The sequence below is a fragment of the Leuciscus leuciscus genome (assembly GCF_965113295.1).
Source record: "Leuciscus leuciscus genome assembly, chromosome: 8".
Classification (NCBI taxonomy): domain Eukaryota; kingdom Metazoa; phylum Chordata; class Actinopteri; order Cypriniformes; family Leuciscidae; genus Leuciscus; species Leuciscus leuciscus.
In genome coordinates, this window is record NC_138732.1 from 36,260,821 (window position 1) to 36,282,828 (window position 22,008).

Here is a 22,008-nt window from a genome sequence, read left to right on the forward strand (position 1 = left end):
TTGGTATTTTTGGTAACCCTTTTTGATGGTCCCTTTTGAACATTCTGTTGACTATAAGTAAGTTTGCAACTGCATGTCAACTAACTTGCATTAAAGCATTACTAGACTGTCTGATAAAATCTGCTAACTCTTTATTGTGATGATCCTCCAAAAGAAATTCTACTGACTATAAATATATTTGCAACTCATTCTAACCCTAACCCACCAGTCTACTAATACTCTACTAACACTCTAATGAGAGTTAGTAGACATGTAGGTGCGTGCAACGTTACTTATAGTCAACAGAATGTGTTAAAGGAACCATCAAAATAAAGTGAAACCGCATTTTTTCGTATTCGTCATCCGGTGGCTCTGAATTGTCAAAACACCTCTCAAAATGCTTGCTGCAGATGCACAAAACGCAGAAAATCGAACCCAATCTGAATTTTTTTATGACGGACAAAAGTTTTGGAAGGAGTGTGTAAATGTGATTGACACAACGTGAGGTTGTGTTTATTTGTTAACGTGCGAAAATTTCGGACTCAGTGTGCAAGGACCTTAAGACTAAGGCTCAGAATCACTTATTCTTGCGTAGACAGACCTTTGCCGTTTCTCAATATGTTCTTGTCTGTATTTGTGTTCTTGTGGACTTGTAAAACGTCATCAGTCGCTGCCCAAGTACTGTTTCAATTCAAAGTACAGTTCAAATCCCCAAGTGTGTTCTTGATCCGCCCCTTTTATGGAGGATGCATCGAAAGGTGACGTGTGTGGACTTGAGACAGCCAGGTATCCCAGAATGCATCTCGCACTAACCAGCAAGCATTAATAGCAGAGAAGAAAATCTGCGTAATTTCAATTTGGGTGAATGCAGGTAAAGTGGGACACTTTTTGTTACCTAGATACCTAGATATATTTTTTTTCTTTTCTTTATTACTTTTGTTAACTTTAAAGGAACACTTCGACTTTTTGGGACTTTAGCTTATTCACCGTATCCCCCAGAGTTAGAAAAGTCCATACATACCTTTTTCATCTCCGTGCGTGCTGTTAGTCTGTTTGACGCACCCACCGCTAGCCTAGCTTAGCACAAAGACTGGATGTAAATGGCTACAGCTAGCATACTAATCCCAATAAGTGACAAAATAACGCCAACATTTTCCTATTTACATGTTGTGATTTGTATAGTCACAGTGTGACTATGGTCATATGAGACACAGCCATTTTTTAAACGTTTAAATACTGGGAACTATTTTCTCAGAAGGCGAAGCACTGCTACTTGGGCGGAGTGATTTAGCGCAGCACCCGAGAAGCGCAGTTCCGTCAACAAAACCAACGTGACTAACTAGCTAGTAGCGAACATGAGTAATTCGTGATCATGGCTGACTTTGAGGAATTGTCAGAGGATTTTTATTTGGTATCAAACCAAATCAATCGTTTTGAGCCAGAATACACAGACGAGGAGTTACAAACTTTGGAAGCTGATATACAAGATGCCGAACAGACTGAGGTCGAGGGGAGAGTCAGAACGGGAGTAGCCTACTATTTCACAAACAAGGTCACTGTTTCTCAAAAATGAAAACAGTATTTATATTTATATATACTTATATTTTTCTTTAAGGATGAGCTGTTAAAAGACGATGACCCTCCATCATGCTTCATCTTCAATGTAGTTGAATAATGTTATATAATGTGCTTTTTAACATTTTTTAACAGCCTGTGCTAACTGTTGCTATCTTTTCAGTTATCAGGACCGTTGCTGAAGAACATACTACTTGAAGTTGTTCTTCAAGAAGGAGATGCTGCCTACATGCCCCTGTCATTGGCTTGCTCAAGGTTCAGGGACATAGTTGGGGATGACAATTTCAAGAATCAGGCACACTTCTTATGGCTAGAAAGTAAATAGACATTAAAAAATAAAACGCATAACAAGAACATCATTGATAATGTTAAATGTTATGTTCATTTTTTTTTTTCACCTCAGGTGTTACATGCTGGAAAAATAAGTCGTCTCACTACAAACAGCTCTTCTGGAGGATGTACTCAATCTCCACTTGTTTGGAGTGTGGGTTTGAGTACAAATGCTGCACACCTGGTACGTTTTGTGTAAATTGGTGATGAATAAACTAGTTGTTAGTCTAAAGGAAAACTAAAAATCTAATTTACTTATGTCATCCCTTGGAGTTTAAAAGTTCTGGACACCATTCACTTGCATGGCATGGACCTACAGAGCTGAGAAATTATTCTTAATGTTTGTAAATGTTCAATGTCAACTATAAACCCTAGTTCTTATTGTGCTTCTTGTGTATCCACCAGGTTATGCTGGGAAGGGAAAGCGAGGCGAGCTCCAGGGCATTTATTCAGAAACCTTCCATCCTGGATTTTGCAGTTTTGACTGCATGCAGATCAGTTCTAATGAGCTGATATAGTGTCCTTACAAATAAATAAAAAAAGACTAAAAATAATAAAATAAAATAAACACTTTTGCAATCAATTCTGAGTGACTTGTACATGATTTTATACATAAAAAAAATTTAAAAAAATTATCCACCCTGAGATTTAAATATAATATATGTGTAACACGTTCAGAAGAACATTAGTCTGCTATTTAAAACAATATTCAGTAAAGATGGATGGTAACTTTTTTTTTTTTTTACATTAGCCAAATGTTTTTCATGTATTTACACATTCACTTCACTGAGTCTAATTGCATCACATTTTAATATGTTAATTTACTTGATACTGTAGAATATGTAGCTAATATTCAGAAATATGCTTGAATAAGGCCTACAGCCTGATGAATTTAAAACACTGTCACTTTAAGTATGGTAAAAGGTGTAAAGACGTGACTTCATCATTGACAGTGAGTGGTATTGGACACACACAATAATAACAAAGCTGTAAGAGATCAGACCATGATGAGGAACGTAATATTTGATCGTTTATTTTCATTACTGTCGCTACTTCCTGCCATACTCATTCACGCCGTCCTCGGCTTGTGGATTTCCGCATAAGCTCCTCCCACTTGCGGCGTAAACTCCTCCTACTTGCACATTTGTGAAATCCCTCCTACTTGTGGCATAAGCTCCTCCCACTTGCGGCGTAAGCTCCTCCCACCTGCATGTCTCCGGGCTGCAGCGATACATACATGGATACATGGAGCCCGGGAACAACTGTAATAGTAGTGAGCACCCTATTCATGTAATAGTGTCACTAAGATTACATTACATCTAGCTAATGGCACTGTAACAGTAAGCTAGTCATCTAAAAACATAACGGAACACTTACCGCAGCCGCAGGTGATCCACTTTGTCCTGTCTTTACTATCGATGGGATGGCCATCGTTGCACACCATATGACTAGTAAGTCAAAGTCCAAATCACACTCTTTGCTGTCCAAACTTAATTGATATAAGTACCAATGTAGAACATTATATTGAAACTGTGTCTATTCCTCGTTTAGTGAGGTCAAACATTAAATCTACTGCAGGATCTAGGAAAAATCTAATTGTAATTAAACCAGAAAATCTCAATATTAGTGTACAAAAACAATTTATAAAGCTAGGTCTTCTAAACATTAGATCACTCACACCTAAGGCAGTTATTGTAAATGAAATGGTCACAGATAATAGTCTCGATGTACTTTGCCTTACTGAAACCTGGCTTAAACCAAATGATTATTTCGGTATTAATGAGTCTACTCCTCCTGGATACTGTTATAAACATGAGCCCCGTCTGATTGGTCGTGGTGGCGGTGTTGCAACCATCTATAAAGACATTCTTAATGTTACTCAAAAAACAGGTCACAGGTTTAATTCGTTTGAAGTACTTGTACTAAATGTTACACTCTTAGATATAAGAAATAAATCCCTATTATCTCTAGCCTTGGCTACCGTATATAGACCGCCAGGGCCTTACGCTGATTTCCTAAAAGAGTTTGCAGATTTTCTGTCAGACCTATTAGTCAATGTCGATAAAGCATTAATTGTTGGAGATTTTAACATACACGTAGACAATCCAAATGATGCGTTAGGGGCTGCGTTTACAGATTTATTAAACTCCTTTGGGGTCAAGCAAAACGTCACCGGACCAACACATCGTCTTAATCATACGCTAGATTTAATTATATCACATGGAACCAATCCAAGCGATATAGATATTATACCACAAAGTGATGATGTCACTGATCATTACATGGTAACTTGCATAATACGTACTGCTGAAATTTGTCATGTTGCGCCATGTTATCGACCAGGCAGAACAATCCTCCCATCCACCATAGATAGATTCTCAAATAGCTTACCTGATCTATCTCAGCTGCTCAGTGAACCCAAACAAACGGATGAACAAGAGGAAATGACTAGCACTATTGTGACGGTATTTGGCCTTAAAGAATTGGGTTTGGGCGCCAGGGGTAAAAACCACCACAATTATTTAATTAGTCCCTCATTAGAAACACTACACATAAGGGTTGACAATCAATTATGAAATAACAGACCAAGGAAGCACAATAAATTTAAGGAAAAGAAGTTTTCTATTCAAATTCCATTCCAATCTTATTACCACTCAGTACATCAAGACGTTCAATTCAAAAGAAAAATAAAGCGGAAGAGAAAAAAACTAATTAAACAAAACACCTATTAATTTCAGGCCCAGAAACATTTACCTTTTAATTACCTCACAACAATACATGAATGACAAATAAATCCAATAAATAATTCATGTAATTAACTGCAATGCAAGAAACATTTACCTTTTAATTACCTCACAACAATAAATGTATCAAAATACAACACAGCAGCCGCATAAAAGGAAAACGGACATAAGGGAAAAAACTGTTTGCTTACCAAGTCACTCATAAAACTACTGGGCCTGAAATGCACTTCGTTACATCAAACACAATTTTTACAAAAATAATTTGGCAACTCGAGCGCCAAAATAAACCCAAAGAAAACCCTCCCTACACCAAAACCTCCTCAAAACATACTACCTATAATGTCCTGAATTAGCATCTAAACCACAACATACTGGATTGGAACAAGCTCTCTCTCAAACGCTCCATTTACCCGCAAAACACCGAAGCGCTCTAAACAACTTCCCAATGAACTACGAATTTCAATAAGGGAAACATATTCCTCAATATTTGAATCGTAAGCATTAAAAACAGGAAAAGACCGCAACATTAACATAATCAATGCCACGCGGGCTACAACAACAATACTCACAAGCCATCCGCTAGCGTGGCCATGACCGAAACGTCCCACACCTGACAAGACAAACAAAGGCTAGCGAGCGCGCGCGCGAGAGAGAGAGAGAGCGACGCAATCACACCTCCTTAAATAACTTCCCACCTAATTTCCTCCGGATATACGCTCAACAGCGCCATCCCCAGTACGGAATAGGAAGACACATTGACGACTGTCACACTATGAGCACCATTTTCTCTAGTACATTAGACATCGTTGCACCAATTAGATTAAAAAAGGTTAGAGAGAAAACGTCTCGGTTACGGATGTAACCCTCGTTCCCTGAGTGGGAACGGAGACGTTACGTCGGATGACGACGATTGGGGTTTCGCCTAGAAGCCTATCACCTTCGAGTATATAAAACGAGCCAATGGCAATGAAATGCCATGGGTCTGCGGAATTTGCATAGCGTAACTCCGCCCGCCGCAGGGGGTATATAAGGAAGTACGCTGGCACAATGCAGATATGTCTTCGCTGAGGAGCCGAGACTAGCCCCAGGCGTTTTTCAGCGGTACAGCGGAAGTGGCAGGAAGACGTAACGTCTCCGTTCCCACTCAGGGAACGAGGGTTACATCCGTAACCGAGACGTTCCCTTTCGTGGTCACTCCGAGTTACGTCGGATGACGACGATTGGGGTTCCAGTCTAATCACGCCACCTCGGCTGTCTACCAGTGCCCTGCGTGAGTCTGAGCTCCCTGTTGTGAGACTAGCACGAACGAAGGAGTCCTACTTAACACAGGGATACCAAGGTACACTGGGAAGCATATCTCCAGAGAGAAATATGCAATAATGCCCAGCCATTGATGGGGGGGACTTAGAATACACATATGACCCAGAGGGCTGCATATGGAAAATCACTGGGGTGTCCAGCCGCAGGTGGAATCTTAAACCCCAGGGGTGGCAAGGTGGCTTGCCAAGGGAAAGACACACGCTCACAAGGAGACTTACAGTGGAATACACATGTGGGGGTCGCCCAGAGGGGAACCATGCACATGGAGGCACCTAGTCAAGCGCAAAAGCTGCGTTATGGCAGATTGGCATAACTCAGGCGTTGACGTAACCAGTGCTGGAGGAAACTCAGAGCTTATCAGACTCACCTGAGAGAAATATCGCACGTATCCCGTCCGTGGAGAGGAATGGCGAGCAAGCGAAGACACCTGAGCAGAATCTAGCACCGGCTGGTTGAAGCGAGTACATGAGAAGAAACTGGCTCTACTCGGAGATTATAGAATCTCGCGAATGTGTTGGGTGTCGCCCAGCCTGCAGCTCTACAAATGTCTGTTAGCGAGGCGCCATGCGCTAGAGCCCAAGAGGAAGCCACACTACGTGTGGAGTGGGCTTTCACACCAAGGGGGCACGGACGACCTTGCTGCTGGTATGCCAAAGCAATGGTATCCACTATCCAGTGGGATAACCTTTGCTTTGAGAGAGCCTTTCCCTTCAGCTTCCCACCATGACAGACAAAGAGCTGGTCTGAGGTCCTGAAACACCGCGTTCTGTCCACGTAAGCACGGAGGGCGCGTACTGGACAGAGCAGTGCCAAGGCTGGGTCTGCCTCCTCCAAGGGCAGCGCTTGCAGGTTCACTACCTGGTCTCGAAAGGGTGTGGTAGGAACCTTGGGCACGTATCCAAGCCGGGGTCTCAGGATCACGTGAGAGTTAGCCGGCCCGAATTCCAGGCACGCTTCGTCAACCGAAAATGCCTGCAGGTCCCCTACCCTCTTGATGGAGGCCAATGCAACCAGGAGCGCTGTCTTCATAGACAGGAACTTAAGCTCCACTGACTGTAAAGGCTCAAATGGAGCACTCTGCAGGGCAGTTAGAACCACTGAGAGGTCCCAAGAGGGTACGAAGGGAGGACGAGGAGGATTTAGTCTCCTCGCTCCCCTCAGGAACCTGACGATCAGGTCGTGCCTTCCCAGAGACTTACCATCAACTGCTTCGTGATGTGCGGCAATGGCGGCAACATACACTTTCAGGGTGGAGGGAGACAGCCTTCGCTCCAACCCTTCTTGCAGGAAGGAAAGCACGACACTGATCGGGCATTTCGTGGGTTCTTGATGTTTAGAAGAACACCAGTTGACGAAGAGGTTCCACTTCAACGCATAGGCATGTCTCGTGGACGATGCTCTAGCGGAAGTGATGGTAGCCACCACCGCAGGTGGTAGGGTACTCAAACCTGCCTCGTCCCGTCCAGGAGCCACACGTGGAGGTTCCAAAGATCGGGACGAGGGTGCCATAAGGTGCCCCGTCCCTGAGAAAGGAGGTCCTTCCTCAGAGGAATTGGCCAGGGAGGTGCTGTCGCGAGGAGTACTAGTTCGGAGAACCAGGTCCGGTTGGGCCAATACGGGGCAACCAAAATGACCTGCTCCTCGTCCTCCCTGATCTTGCGCAAGGTCTGCGCAAGAAGGCTCACTGGGGGAAACGCATACTTGCGTAGGCCCCGCGGCCAGCTGTGCGCCAGTGCATCCGTGCCGAGCGTGCCCTCGGTCAGGGAGTAAAACAGGTCGCAATGGGACGAGTCGTGGGAGGCAAACAGGTCTACCTGTGCGTCGCCGAACTGACCCCAAATCAGCTGGGCCGTCTGGGGATGGAGTCGCCATTCTCCTGCGAGAGGCCGAACTCGAGACAGCTCGTCGGCCGCCTGGTTCAGGTGTCCCGGGATATAAATGGCTCGAAGCGACCTCAGATGCTTCTGACTCCATATGAGGAGGTGGCGAGCGAGTTGCGACATACGGCGGGAGCGTAGACCACCCTGGTGGTTGATGTACGCTACTGTTGCGGTATTGTCTGATCGGACTAGTACGTGCTGGCCCCTGAGCAGCGCATGGAAGCGGTGCAGGGCGAGACGTACAGCCAGCAACTCGAGGCAATTGACATGCCAAAGGCGCTGGGGTCCTGTCCAGAAGCCCGCGGCAGCATGACCATTGCACATGGCGCCCCAGCCCGTGTTGGAGGCATCTGTTGACACAACAACATGCCGGGAAACTCGTTCTAAGGGCACTCCGGCCCGTAGAAAATTGAGGTTCGCCCACGGGGTGAAGGTCTGACGGCAGGCTGGAGTCACTGGGACTCGGAGCGTGCCGTGTTGCCATGCCCACCTCGGGACTCGATCGCGAAGCCAAAGCTGAAGCGGTCTCATATGAAGCAATCCCAGCGGCGTTACTGCGGCTGCGGATGCCATATGCCCCAGGAGCCTCTGAAAAAGTTTCAGTGGAACCGCACTCTTGTCCTCGAACTGACGAAGACAAGTCAGCAGTGACTGCGCGCGCTCGCTCGTAAGCTGCGCGCACATGGCGACCGAGTCGATCTCCATACCGAGAAAAGAGATCCTCTGCACGGGGCAGAGTTTGCTCTTCTCCCAGTTGACCCGAAGGCCCAGACGGACTAGGTGCCGGAGCACTAGGTCCCTGTGTTCGCAAACCTGGTCTCGAGAGTGAGCTAGGATAAGCCAGTCGTCGAGATAGTTCAGGATGCGAACCCCGTGTTCCCGAAGGGGAACAAGGGCTGCCTCGACGACCTTCGTAAAGACGCGAGGAGACAGGGCTAGCCCGAAAGGGAGAACCGCGTACTGGTATGCCTGCCCCTCGAAAGCAAACCGTAGAAACGGTCTGTGTCGAGGTAAAATGGAGACATGGAAGTAGGCGTCCTTCAGGTCGATCGCTGCAAACCAATCCTGCGGCCGCACACACTGGAGGATGTGTTTGGCCGTTAGCATCTTGAACGGCAGCCTGTGAAGGGAGCGGTTCAAGACGCGCAGGTCGAGGATTGGCCGTAACCCACCGGACTTCTTGGGTACAATGAAGTAAGGGCTGTAGAAGCCGGACTTCATTTCGGCTGGAGGGACAATCTCGATCGCACCCTTCGCCAGCAGGGTGACGACCTCCGCTCTCATGACAGGGGCATTGCCACCGACCATAGTGAAGCGGACTCCGCTGAAGCGGGGAGGAGATCGCGCGAACTGAATCGCGTAGCCGAGCCTGATGGTTCTCGCGACCCAGCGGGACAGTCTGGGAAGCTCTAGCCAGGCCTCCAGAAAGTGCACCAGCGGGGTCATACGAACCACAGACGTACCGTCGGTGGGGCAGCGAGGCGGAATGACCGGCACCGGCGAGGGTGGCATCGCGGCCCTGTGCGGGGGCACGGTCATTAACCGCGTCCTGCCAGAGGAGGCCAGGGGAGGGCGCGCGTCCCACGGGGGCGTGCTCTGGCAGGGGTCTGGCGACAGAGGGGGATGAGAGGAGCGTGGCCCGTGGGCGGCGCGTGCTGTCATCCCAGACCTCTGGGACAGAGGAGGGCGGCAGTGGCGGGACCCGAGGGTGGCGCGCACTGCGGCCCTCTGGGTCTGTAGGCTCAGGATTGGGGATTTCGATTCTTTCTTTAACCACATTAGGGTGCTGCCCGTCGTGAGACGAGCAGCGGGGAGTGGAGAACAAAAGATTCTCCCCCGGCCCTCCACCGGGGGAAGGAGTGGCCCTGCTACCACCTCCTGTAGCGAAAAGAAAGCCAATCCTGAGCTGCCCGTCTCAGGAGCGCCGCTTAGCCTGGCGTTTAGCGGGCTGCGGGGCTGGAGAGGGCTGTGGCGCCTTCCTACGGCTTCCTCCACGACGCGGCCCAGATGAAGGCTGCTGCTGGGGCCGTGCGGGAGGGGCGGGAGCCGCGGGAGGGCGCCCTCGGCGGCGAGCAGGCTGAGGATTCTGCACCGACGGCTGAGCAGCAGAGCGTCGGGGCAGAATGTGCTTAATCGCCTCAGTCTGCTTCTGAGCAGTCGAGAACTGTTGGGCAAAGTCCTCGACTGCACCGCCGAAAAGGCCGGCCTGGGATATGGGAGCGTCAAGCAGACGAGTCCGCTCGGGCTCACGCATATCAGCCAGGTTCAGCCAGAGATGTCTCTCCTGGACCACAGCTGTGGACATCACCAAACCCAGGGAGCGCGCGGTCACCTTCGTCGCCCGGAGAGCGAGGTCGGTGGCGGCGCGCAGCTCATCAAAGAGCCCTGGGTCTGTCCTACCCTCGTGCATGTCACGAAGCATCTTGGCCTGGTAGACCTGTAAGATGGCCATGGCATGCAAAGAGGCAGCTGCCTGTCCCGCCGCTCTGTAAGATTTCGCCACCATGGTAGACGAGAATCTACAGGCTTTGGACGGGTGCTTAGGATCACCACGTGATGAAGCGCTTGTCGGACACAGCTGCATCGCGACAGAACGTTCAACCGTGGGAATCCCAGTGTACCCACAAGCATCAGCTCTATCGAGGGGAGGAAAGGCGGAGAAAGCCGTCGAACGATCACGGGAAGACATGGGAGCCTTCCAGGACCGCGTGACTTCCTCATGCACTTCCGGGAAGAATGGTATTGGGGTTGGGCGGCGACGGGTGTCAGCGGCCGCTCCCAAAAACCAATCATCCAGCCGCGAGCGCACTGGATCAGGTGGCGGGGACCACTCAATACCAATGGCCGCGGCTGCCCGGGAAAGCATGGCGGTCAGCTCGGGATCAGACTCGGGCAATGCTGGCACGCCCGAGGGCGGCAACACAGCCGAATCCTCACTTCCCGAGGACTCGCGCCCACCTTGTGATGCAGCGATGGACATAGTATCTTCCTCTGGAGCTCCAAACGAGACGCGCTGGGGCTCCGAAGAGGGACCAGCGGTCTCAGTTTGGACACTCGCGGGTGCTGATGCTGGAGAGGGGTGTGTGGACCGTGGACGTGTCGGCGGTATGTCCCACACAGTCACCCTCAGGTCACCCCGGCCACCAGCCGAAGTACTAGCCCTCTCGGGACCAGTAGATCGGGGTGTGGGTAGGGGGACTCTCGCTCTAGTGAGCTCATTGAGTCTCGACCGCAGCATAGAGATGGTCATGTTCCCGCAGTGAGAACATGAGTCATCCACGAACGCTGCTTTAGCGTGATCAACGCCCAAACACGTTAAGCAGCGATCGTGCCCATCAGAGAAAAATATCTCGCCACCGCAACCAGAAGTGCACGGGCGAGGCATCTTTAAAAAGACGTGCCACGTGCAATGCTCTTTTTGTGAGAGGAAAAACTCCGCGGATGCTGAAGCGAACAGGGAGAAACACACTATCTGTCAGATCACTGACAAGATCAGCAGGGTAGTGAGCACTCGCTGAAAACGCCGTCACACCAACACCGGAGAGTTCGCTCGTCTCGAAGGTAAGAGAAGACTAACTCAGAATATTTGGCTTGCAGGAGTGGAGAAGTTCTCGGCTCCGAAGCGAAAAACATATCTGCATTGTGCCAGCGTACTTCCTTATATACCCCCTGCGGCGGGCGGAGTTACGCTATGCAAATTCCGCAGACCCATGGCATTTCATTGCCATTGGCTCGTTTTATATACTCGAAGGTGATAGGCTTCTAGGCGAAACCCCAATCGTCGTCATCCGACGTAACTCGGAGTGACCACGAAAGGGAACTAAAGCGCCATGGTATAACAGTGCTACGCATGTTATCAAGAGAGAAACTCGTAATTTAGAGCGTAAATGGAAACAAACTAATTTAGAGGTCTTTAGAATCGCGTGGAAAGACAGTATGTCACGTTATAAAAAGGCCCTAAAAGCGGCCAGGGCTGAGCACCTCCACAAACTAATAGAAAATAACCAAAGTAATCCAAGGTTTTTATTTAACACCGTGGCTAGACTAACAAATAAACAGACGTCACCCGAACAAAATATACCGTTACAGTTCAGTAGTAATGATTTCATGAACTTCTTCACTGAGAAAATAGAAAGCATCAGAAACACAATTGTAAATGTACAATCTTTAATGGTGTCTTATGATTCAGCCTCAATTAATGCCCCTCAAGAACAATTACAGTGCAAAACAACTATAGAACAAAAAGAGTTAAATAAACTTATCATTGCATCTAAACTAACAACATGTTTATTAGACCCAATACCCACTAAACTACTGAAAGAAGTGTTATCTGTAGTGGAAGAGCCTCTTCTCAATATTATTAACTCGTCTCGTTCCAAGAACATTTAAACTGGCAGTTATAAAACCTCTCATTAAGAAACCACAATTAGATCATAATAATCTAGCAAATTATAGACCCATTTCAAATCTTCCATTTATGTCTAAAATATTAGAAAAAGTGGTGTCCGCTCAATTGTGCTCTTTCTTGCAAGAAAATGATATCTATGAAAAATTTCAGTCAGGATTCAGACCGCATCATAGCACTGAAACTGCGCTCGTTAAAATTACAAATGATTTACTTTTAGCTTCTGACCAAGGCTGTATCTCAATCCTAGTTTTACTTGATCTTAGTGCTGCGTTCGATACTATAGATCACAAAATACTCTTAGATCGACTACAAAACTACACTGGTGTTCATGGACAGGCATTAAGCTGGTTTAGATCGTACTTATCAGACCGCTACCATTTTGTCTGTTTAAATGGGGAAAAATCGAAGATAACGTCAGTAAACTATGGAGTGCCGCAGGGATCTGTGTTAGGCCCTCTGTTATTCTCAATATACATGCTGCCGCTTGGTAATATTATAAGAAAACATGGAATTAATTTCCACTGTTATGCTGATGACACTCAATTATATATTTCATCACGACCGGATGAAAACAATAAATTATCTAAATTGACAGAGTGTGTTAAAGATATAAAATACTGGATGACGTGTAATTTTCTGCTATTAAACTCAAATAAAACGGAGGTATTACTTATGGGTCCAAAAAACTGCCCACAAAACCTCTTACAATGCAACTTCAATTTAGAAGGATGTCCTGTTCCTTTATCCACTACAGTAAAAGACCTGGGGGTTATACTAGATCGCAACTTGTCTTTCGAAAATCATATTTCATATGTTACAAGAACAGCCTTTTTCCACCTTAGAAACATTACTAAGCTACGTAATATGCTATCTGTCTCTGATGCTGAAAAGTTTGTTCATGCATTCATGACCTCGAGACTGGATTACTGTAATGCTTTATTAGCTGGTTGTCCTGCATCCTCAATAAACAAGCTACAGTTAGTCCAAAATGCCGCCGCTAGAGTTCTTACGAGATCAAGAAAATATGATCATATAACACCAATTCTATCATCTCTACACTGGTTACCTATTAAGTTCCGTATCAATTACAAAGTATTACTAATGACCTATAAAGCCCTAAATGGTTTAGCTCCTGGGTATTTAACGGAACTTCTATCGCCTTGCAATCCATCACGCTCTTTAAGATCAATAAATTCGAGGCTTCTGGTCATTCCTAGGATATCTAAGACCACTAAAGGAGGGAGGGCATTTTCACATTTAGCTCCTAAACTCTGGAATGGCCTTCCTGATATTGTTCGAGGCTCAGATTCGCTGTCCCAGTTTAAAACTAGATTAAAGACGCATCTCTTTAGCCAAGCATTCACATAATACTTACCTTTTATACTACAGTTGAATCAGATTGAATGCATTAATATTAGGAACAGCAGCTACGCTAATTATTTCCCATCTGCTTTAATAGAGTACGTCAGCTCCAGTTTGTATCCAGCCTCTCATGGAAACTTCAGATGCCCCAACACCCATGCAGAGACGACTCCACGCCCGTGAGGAGACGACTCGACGCCGGCGATATGTTATGCCCTAAATTAATGCATGATTAACTAACTGTATTTTTCTATGTACATTTTTTGAAATACACTTTCTGTAAAGCTGCTTTGAGACAATATGTATTGTGAAAAGCGCTATACAAATAAATTTGAATTGAATTGAATTGAATGGCCGTATCCTTCAGCACACGTTTCATGGTCCGTGTGGCAAATTCAATTTTTTCAAAATAGTCGTCCTCAGTGAAATGTTCTGAGCAAACGCGATAGTCCTTGATGATGTTTGCAGGTGTGTTTTGGATCTATATCCAGAGCAAGTAGCCATTGATTTATCAGGTCAGCGTTTTTGGTTGGAATTCTATGAAACATCATGATATTACCTGGTCTCCCCTGTTTATTGTCGCAGCTCTTTACAATACAGCGAACACCCATGATTGTAAACTTTGCATTTACTATCTAGTAATAGTAATTGCTGACTCTATTACTCCAACTCTGAGCGAACTCTCTGCTCCTCACCACGGCGCTTCTCAGGTGCTGCGCTAATCACTCCGCCCAAGTAGCAGTGCTTCGCCTTCTGAGAAAATAGTTCCCAGTATTTAAACGTTTAAAAAATGGCTGTGTCTCATATGACCTTGTTATTTGTACACACTGTGACTATACAAATCGCAACATGTAAATAGGAAAATGTTGGCGTTATTTTGTCACTTATTGGGATTAGTATGCTAGCTGTAGCCATTTACATCCAGTCTTTGTGCTAAGCTAGGCTAGCGGTGGGTGCGTCAAACAGACTTACAGCACGCACGGAGATGAAAAAGGTAGCCTATGTATGGACTTATCTAACTCTGGGGGATACGGTGAATAAGCTAAAGTCCCAAAAAGTGTTCCTTTAAGGTCGGGCTATAATATTTCCATTTGAATACAGTAGATATAATGTGCTATTTGCAAGGTGTATGCCGATAAACATTTTGAGATCATGCACTCCAGACAAATTTCTTTTCAGGTAAAGTGGGCCTGATTTATTAAAACATTATCCTGTATCTTAATAATATTTTTTTTTTAAAAGCACATGATTTATTAACACATATTGTCAAGCAAACATATTCCACAACATATTTAACAAACCCAAAAGCATATAGCCTAGGCTATGATGAGTAAAATTCATCAGTTCACTCAGTGCATGTGTAAAATTCTAAACAACTGATAGAACATGTTGTGTTGACATTAAATTTGATCAAATCTGAAAATCTGAATATTCAGAAATCAGAATATAGATGAAAATTAACTGTACAGCATATTAAAAATGGGACCACAACACATGCAACACATTTACACAACACTGCACACATAATAAACAAACTACAGCTGGACCAAAACGCAGCAGCTCGAGTTCTTACCAGAACCAGGAAGTATGACCATATTAGCCCGGTTCTGTCAACACTGCATTGGCTCCTCATTAAACATTGTATACATTTTAAAATATTGCTGATTACTTACAAAGCACTAAATGGTTTAGCTCCGCAGTACTTGAGCGAGCTCTGAATGCATTATAGTCATTAACGTCTATTGCAATCTCAAAATTCCGGCCAGTTGATAATACCTAGAATATCAAAATCAACTGCTGGCGGTAGATCCTTTCCCTATTAGCACCAAAACTCTGGAACAGTCTTCCTAACATTGTCCGGAAAGTAGACACATTCTGCCAGTTTAAATCTAGACTAAAAACACATCTCTTTGGCCTAGCATATACATAACACATTATCAATTTCTATTATTCAAATCAGTTAAATAATTATTAGGCTGCATAGATTAGGTCAACCGGAACCGGGAACACTTCCCATAAATCCTGATGTACTCATTGCATTATAAGAAGGATGCACTAGGATGCTACACTAAATTATTAGTCTCTGTTTATCCTGAGGTTTACCGCAGTCTGCCGTATCCAAGCCGTATCCAGATCTGATGAAGGACCTGCGCCTGGATACGACGACAATGCAGTCCTGAAGTGTCAACTAGTCTCTCTCTCTGTGAAGGCCTTTACCTCAGTACAGATAAAACCTTGTCAAAATGGTTCCAGTGCACATAGATACGCGGAGGTGACAAAAAATTCTGTATTATGGATTTTTAAGGCCAGACAAGTAATTTGGTGAGGTCAATTTGTAAAGAAAGACTACACGCCTGTGCACATTTATATTCAAATGCACATATATAGACTGAACACATAATACGCATGTGCACGCCGTCAGCGTTTTCGCAGATTCACGTTTTTGAGGCTTACGCAGAGATGATAAAGTTTTTCAACATTTTTCAATGCTTGCACCTTGGAACCTGTTTCAATGTTTGCATTCTGAGCCACCAGGCACTGTTGTTGTGCAAATGAGCGGGCCGGAGTACGTTAAGGGTTTTCTGTTGGAAAGGGGTCGTGTTAGTGGCCCCTAAGTTAATAACTAATGATCTTTGCAACGGAAGTGAATCAATCCAAATTAACTTTAGCTGGACAATAACTTTATTCTAGAGCTGCTGTAAAGCCAAAACTATCTCTATTACTTTAATTATCACTGTAAAGCTGCTTTGAAACAATCTATATTGTTAAAAGCGCTATATAAATGAAGGTGACTTGACATGCAACAACAAATAGGCTAACGAAAATTCAATAAGAGGAACATTTAAAAAGGTAACCATATTCTAAAACTTTTTTTCTGTCTGTTTTCTCTAAACACTTTAAATGAACTTAAATTGTGTCCATAATTTAAAGCGTTATATTCTGCATCTACATTTTGTTCCTCTCATCCTTTCTTCACTCCACAGATTGAACTTATTGCCTCGTCTTATTTTTTGCTCGTTCTATACTTTCTTCCATCTCTGACTTAAAATGTCCTAATGGCACACTCATTTCTGTTTTCTAAAAAAGTAGATTATACATGTCAACTATAAAATAAACAGTGAATGTTAATTTATTTCATGACCTTGAGTATAATTACTGAAGTTCAAAGGTCACTCACTTTTCCTGAATCCCACTGGTCCACTTGGTCTAAAACATTCAGCCAAAGTGAGCCAGCAATATTTAAACACCTTAGAAAAACACCACAAGAAAATTAACAAATGTGTTGGTCATGAAAGCGCTCACACAAGTAACTTCAGAGTTTGGAATACCACAAATTATTCAGTCCGGTCAAGGGAGTAATTTCACTTCTAATTTGTTTGGTCAAGTATTGAAACAACTTCACATTAAACATAATCTCTTCAGTGCTCCACAATCTAGGAGCTCTGGAGAGATTCCACCAATCATTTTATGTCTTTACTGAGATCATATTGTACTCAAATGATGTTCATCTGTAAATGGGGCCTGATGGTTAGAGCGTTGGACTTGTGACCCGAAGGTTGCAGGTTCGAGACTCAGTACCAGCAGGAAAATATAGGTGGGGGGAGTGAATGAACAACTCTCTCTTCCTCTCTCATTACCCACAAGGCCCACTTCTCCGGGTGTGTGTTCCGGGTTGAATACTAACTGCTGTGTGTGTGCACTTGGATGGATGAAATGCAGAGCACATGAGTTTGGGACACCATACTTGGCTACACGTCACATCAAAAAAAGATGGGGAGACTGGCCTACCCTGGTTATTAATGGCAGCTCAGGAAGGTGCCCAGGAGAGTACCGATTTCAATCAACAAGCTTATTCTTGGTCACGATGTGTGAGACCTACTGGCAGTTTTGGCTTCTGATTGGGAAAAGTTTGACCCACCAAAGAATGTCTTGACATATGTTAGTGATTTTCGAAGAATTTTTGAAGCTTGTCAATTGGCAAAAGCATGTCTGAGTAAAGCTTTTTGATCATCATACAGAGATGTGTTCTTTCCAACCAGGTGACCTTGTTGCCTATTATCGGATCAACATTTCAAGCTAAGTTTGTAAGACCGTATACCATTTCTCGTCAGATTTCTGATCTTAATTATTTGATTAATACCCCAGACCGGATAAAGAAGACTAGAGTGTGTCACATAAACGTGTTGAAGCCTTATTATGCTTGTAGAGATCATGTTGACCTTTATGTACTTACATACCTCAGTGTACTGACTTCATCATACGGAGTACGTTTCATTATTTCCAGACGCTCCTTCTCAAGTCAAGTTAAGTCAAGTCACCTTGATTTATATAGGGCTTTTTACAATACATACTGTATTGTTTCAAAGCAGCTTTACAGTGATAATATCCGTTCAATATAAGCCGACCAAGACTCTGCTTTCGCTTATGGTTTTGGTTCCAATAAGCGCCATCATTTGAACAAAACATTGTCCTCGTAGCTAATTTTTCTGTGATGTATCTATTCAAAATAACACACGTAAGACGGCATGTCTGTCTTTTAGCAACAACTTTTTTCTTTACTTCCACAAACTGCAAGCCCAAACGTTCCCAACATTCCTAGCACTACTGCTTCGGAAACTCAATAATCTCAAATGCAAAATTGTAAGCATTTAATACATCACACATCCAAAGAACAACTCCTTATTGGCTCACTCACCTCTCAAGGGTGTAATATCTTCACACTTTAAAAGATCACAGATCACTGATCACAAGATCAGGGCTGATTCTGAGTGTGAAGATGATGCTGGAAGTATTCAAAGGACCCCTACTTTTGTGCCAGGCTGCGGCCTTGTCTTTCCAATCACCATTGGTTCTCTCTCATCAAGACAACATCAGCAATGATTCAACAAAGATTGTTTTGGCTGTACAGCTTCTCTAGAAGAAAGTCATTGTCTAGCTTAATTAAGTTTATGATTGACTCATTTCCGTTATAAAAAAATCATTATTTATTAACTTACTTAAGTTGCCGCTTAAGTTGCCGCTTACACGACACCCTGAAAACAGAAAACTTTTAATGCATTTTGGTGGCCTGAGAATAGAATAGGTTTCAAAGTACAAGTTTTTGAAAACGAGTTTTGAAAACGATACCGTTATCATCTCTGTGTAAACTTCAAAAATGTGAATCTGTGAAAACAGTGACGGCGTGCACATGCGTATTAGTGTGTTTAGTCTATAGGCATGCGCGTTTGAATGCGTATGTGCACGGGCACTTAGTCTTTCTTTTTTACATAGTGACATTGCCAATTACTTTCCTGGCATGTGTAATACAGCGTTTTAGTTGTTTCCACGGATCCGTGTAATTGGGATTTTTTTTGTTACAAATTTGATGTCAGAGAAATATGCTTTTATCACTACTTCAGGTTTATTTTCTTACAAAGTAATGGGTTTAGGATTGCGAAATGCCCCCACAACTTTTTAAGATTTAATGAATTGTGTAATATTTAGGAGGATCTGTTGACAGAAATACAATATTATATATAAGACTATGTTTTCAGTGGTGTATAAATACCTTACATAATGAACCATTATGTTTTTATTACCTTAGAATGAGACATTTCTATCTACATACACGGCGGGTCCCCTTACATTGAAATGCGCCGACATGTTTCTACAGTAGCCCTAAACAGACAAACGCGTTTCGTCACTATGTTGTTCTTCGTGCAAAGAAGAGATAGCTAAAGTCAGCGAATAAAACACTGACACAATGATGAACAAGTAACAATAATATTTGCAATAACATATTGTTTAACCGAATAATAAAGTAAACCTAATTTCTTAATTTATCTTTGTAAAGAAACCTCATTGCTTAATTGGCTTTGCTGTCTCAGACGACGTCTATTCCTGTCGGCCACCGTAACTTCTGTAGGTTGCAATTTGCAACCTCACCACTAGATGCCGCTAAAATTTACACAATGCACCTTTAAGCCTAGTCCCAGACTAGTCTCCTCTCTGCGCTCGCGGCTAGCTTTCTTTTTAGATAGCGACCCTGCCCCTCGCGCCCTCCCCTTTCCCGCCTCCCAGGAATCTCAGAGGAAGAAACGGCGGGGTCAGAGGACACACAAGCACACAGAGACGAGTGAGCTCACGCCGGCTCAGACCCCGCGTGCCTCACTCTCTCCACAGATCACCCCTTCTTTGATGCGGCCAGCCTCGTCTCGTTTGGTGGATCAGAGGAAGACCTCCACAATGACAGCCTATCATTGGCGGCCTCTGAAGGCGAGGATTGGTCGGGCTCAGTCATTGACCCCGTCTCAGTCTAGCAAAAGTGACGCCAGGGCAAGCACAGACACCGAGCTTCTCCACGTTCTCGCCAGGGCCGCTCTCAACTCTTGACTTGACTCTTTTGAGCCGGTTCAGTCAGCTGACTTAAAGCCACTTTCGCTCAAGACCGCACTCCTGCTAGCCCTAGCATGGGGCGATTTACATGCGCTCTCCATGAACTCTTTCTGCCTTGAGTTTGGGCCCAACGACTCCAAAATTGTCCTCAAACCGAGACATGGCTATGTACCCAAGGTGCTCTCAACTCCGTTCAGAGCCCAGGTCATTTCGCTATCTGCCCTTCCCCTGTCGGAAGATGATAGAGAATTAAGTCTACTCTGCCCCGTCAGGGCTCATTCCACAAGGGGCTTGGCATCTTCATGGGCATGGTCCAGTAGTGTACCAATCGAAGACATTTGTGCGGCAGCCGGCTGGTCTTCGCCGTCCACATTTGTGAGGTTTTACAACTTGGAGGTGCCGGCTCTGCAGGCACGAGTCCTTTCTATCGTAAGTGGGTGTTGGCCTCTAAAGAGCCCAAACCACTAGGTATCCCTTCTGTGGGCTCCGACATCTGTCCATCCGACATCCTTTGGACTTCTGACTTAAAGTTCTACTCTAAGCCTCAGGCCTTGCAGCTTCAGGCAGGGGTTCAGAGCGAAGTCGTCAGCTAAAATAGCAGGGCGTGATTGAATTGGGTTCCCATAGCGTCTAGCGACGCAATACGAGTGAACCGTTTTCGAAAGGGAACGTACTCGGTTTCTCACGTAACCTCGGTTCCCTGAGAATAACGGGAACGAGTATTGCATAGACGGCCGTGCTATTAAGCTTCACGTCCAGGTATTGTCGCTTCAGTCTAATTAACCTGGTGTCTCTGGCGAAATAGGCCGCTTATATAGTCAGTAGCTCCGCCCATTTTGGCGGGCTCAGCTCGCTGGTGGCGGGACGCGCCCTGATAGGTTCGTGCAGCCATGCCGCCTCGCCATAGGTTCGTGCAGTTCCCGCAGCCCAGCCAATCAGCACGCTTATAGCTCTGCACTGTGCTGGCTGTGCAGCTGTACTGCGTTTTTAAAATAAAGGCTTCAATATTCTCGAGAAAAAGAGTTTTCCCATAGCGTCTAACGACGCAATACTCGTTCCCATTATTCTCAGGCAACCGAGGTTACGTGAGTAACCGAGAACGTTTTCCATTGGCTGTTTTTGTTTGATTTTTGGTCTTGTTTGGTCTTAGTTTAGGTTATTTTTGTTATTTGTTTTTGACAGTAACCATGTTGTTTTTTGTTTTACAGATTATTTTATTTATGTTAATTAATAAACGTTTAACTTATGCAACTGCTCAGATTTCCTGCTCAGGTGTCCTCCTTTCATTTGTCACTGAGCCAGTTGTGCATATTTAATTTAGTCCTCTTCAGTTACTTTTTAAAATAAAAAAAATGTTTTTGGTACTTTTAATTATTCTTTATCTTCTGTCTTTTTTTCTTTTCAACACTTTGCATGATAAATTGTATAAAATGTGAGCTAAAAATGTAAATAACACTTGTCATAATGTGATACTCTGACATAACCATCCATAAAATGCTATGGTTGTTAAACATGCCTGGTATTCACATTTGTTCTTGCTGCAGGAAGAAAAATTGCATTATGCACCATCATCCTGCACATGCTAAACATATCTTAATATGTTACAATTAAAAAGTAAATGCACACTGTTCTTAGGAGGGCCGTTTTATATCCACACAGGTTGGAGTTTTGCATGACATCTTTTAAAACAAAAACAACAACAAATGTTGCTTATCGTACTGGGACTGGGAGTTACTTAAGTCCTCCTCTGAGATCCCATTGGTGCCTGTAAGTTTGAGAACAAGAGCATCTCCTTTCCTATAGGCAAATGAAGAGTTTGACTGTTTAGTCTTAAAAGGCTGAGAAATAAAGAGGTGAAATGTGAATACGAACGCGCTTAGAGGACAGCAAACGAGAGAGGAGAGAATGTTTTGATCCATCGATAACGACTGACGATGCTGCTGACAGACTGACGCTGAAAGACTCTCGTGTCATTTGAGCTCTTGTCAGAATGCAGGGAATCAGCACGCGCGCTCACGCGATTTCTGTGGATGCT

The 22,008-nt window shown here is 44.5% G+C and overlaps 1 protein-coding gene and 1 long non-coding RNA gene across 3 annotated transcripts in view; one reads left to right on the forward strand and one right to left on the reverse strand.

Moving 5' to 3' along the window:
- The first annotated feature begins 1,597 nt into the window (after positions 1 to 1,597).
- LOC309504374 (uncharacterized protein) lies at positions 1,598 to 2,467 on the forward strand. Its single transcript, XM_082177441.1, has 4 exons — positions 1,598 to 1,642; positions 1,718 to 1,871; positions 1,958 to 2,068; positions 2,290 to 2,467. Exons 2-4 carry the CDS (start codon positions 1,784 to 1,786, stop codon positions 2,400 to 2,402), a joined length of 312 nt encoding a protein of 103 aa, XP_082033567.1. The 5' UTR covers positions 1,598 to 1,642; positions 1,718 to 1,783; the 3' UTR covers positions 2,403 to 2,467.
- Positions 2,468 to 12,695: 10,228 nt separating this feature from the next.
- Positions 12,696 to 22,008, reverse strand: part of LOC309505165 — a 58,474-nt gene continuing 49,161 nt past the window's right edge. For both annotated transcript variants that reach the window (XR_014208343.1, XR_014208344.1), the window contains exon 2: positions 12,696 to 12,883. This is a non-coding gene — a long non-coding RNA (uncharacterized lncRNA). The remainder of the gene's footprint in view (positions 12,884 to 22,008) is intronic.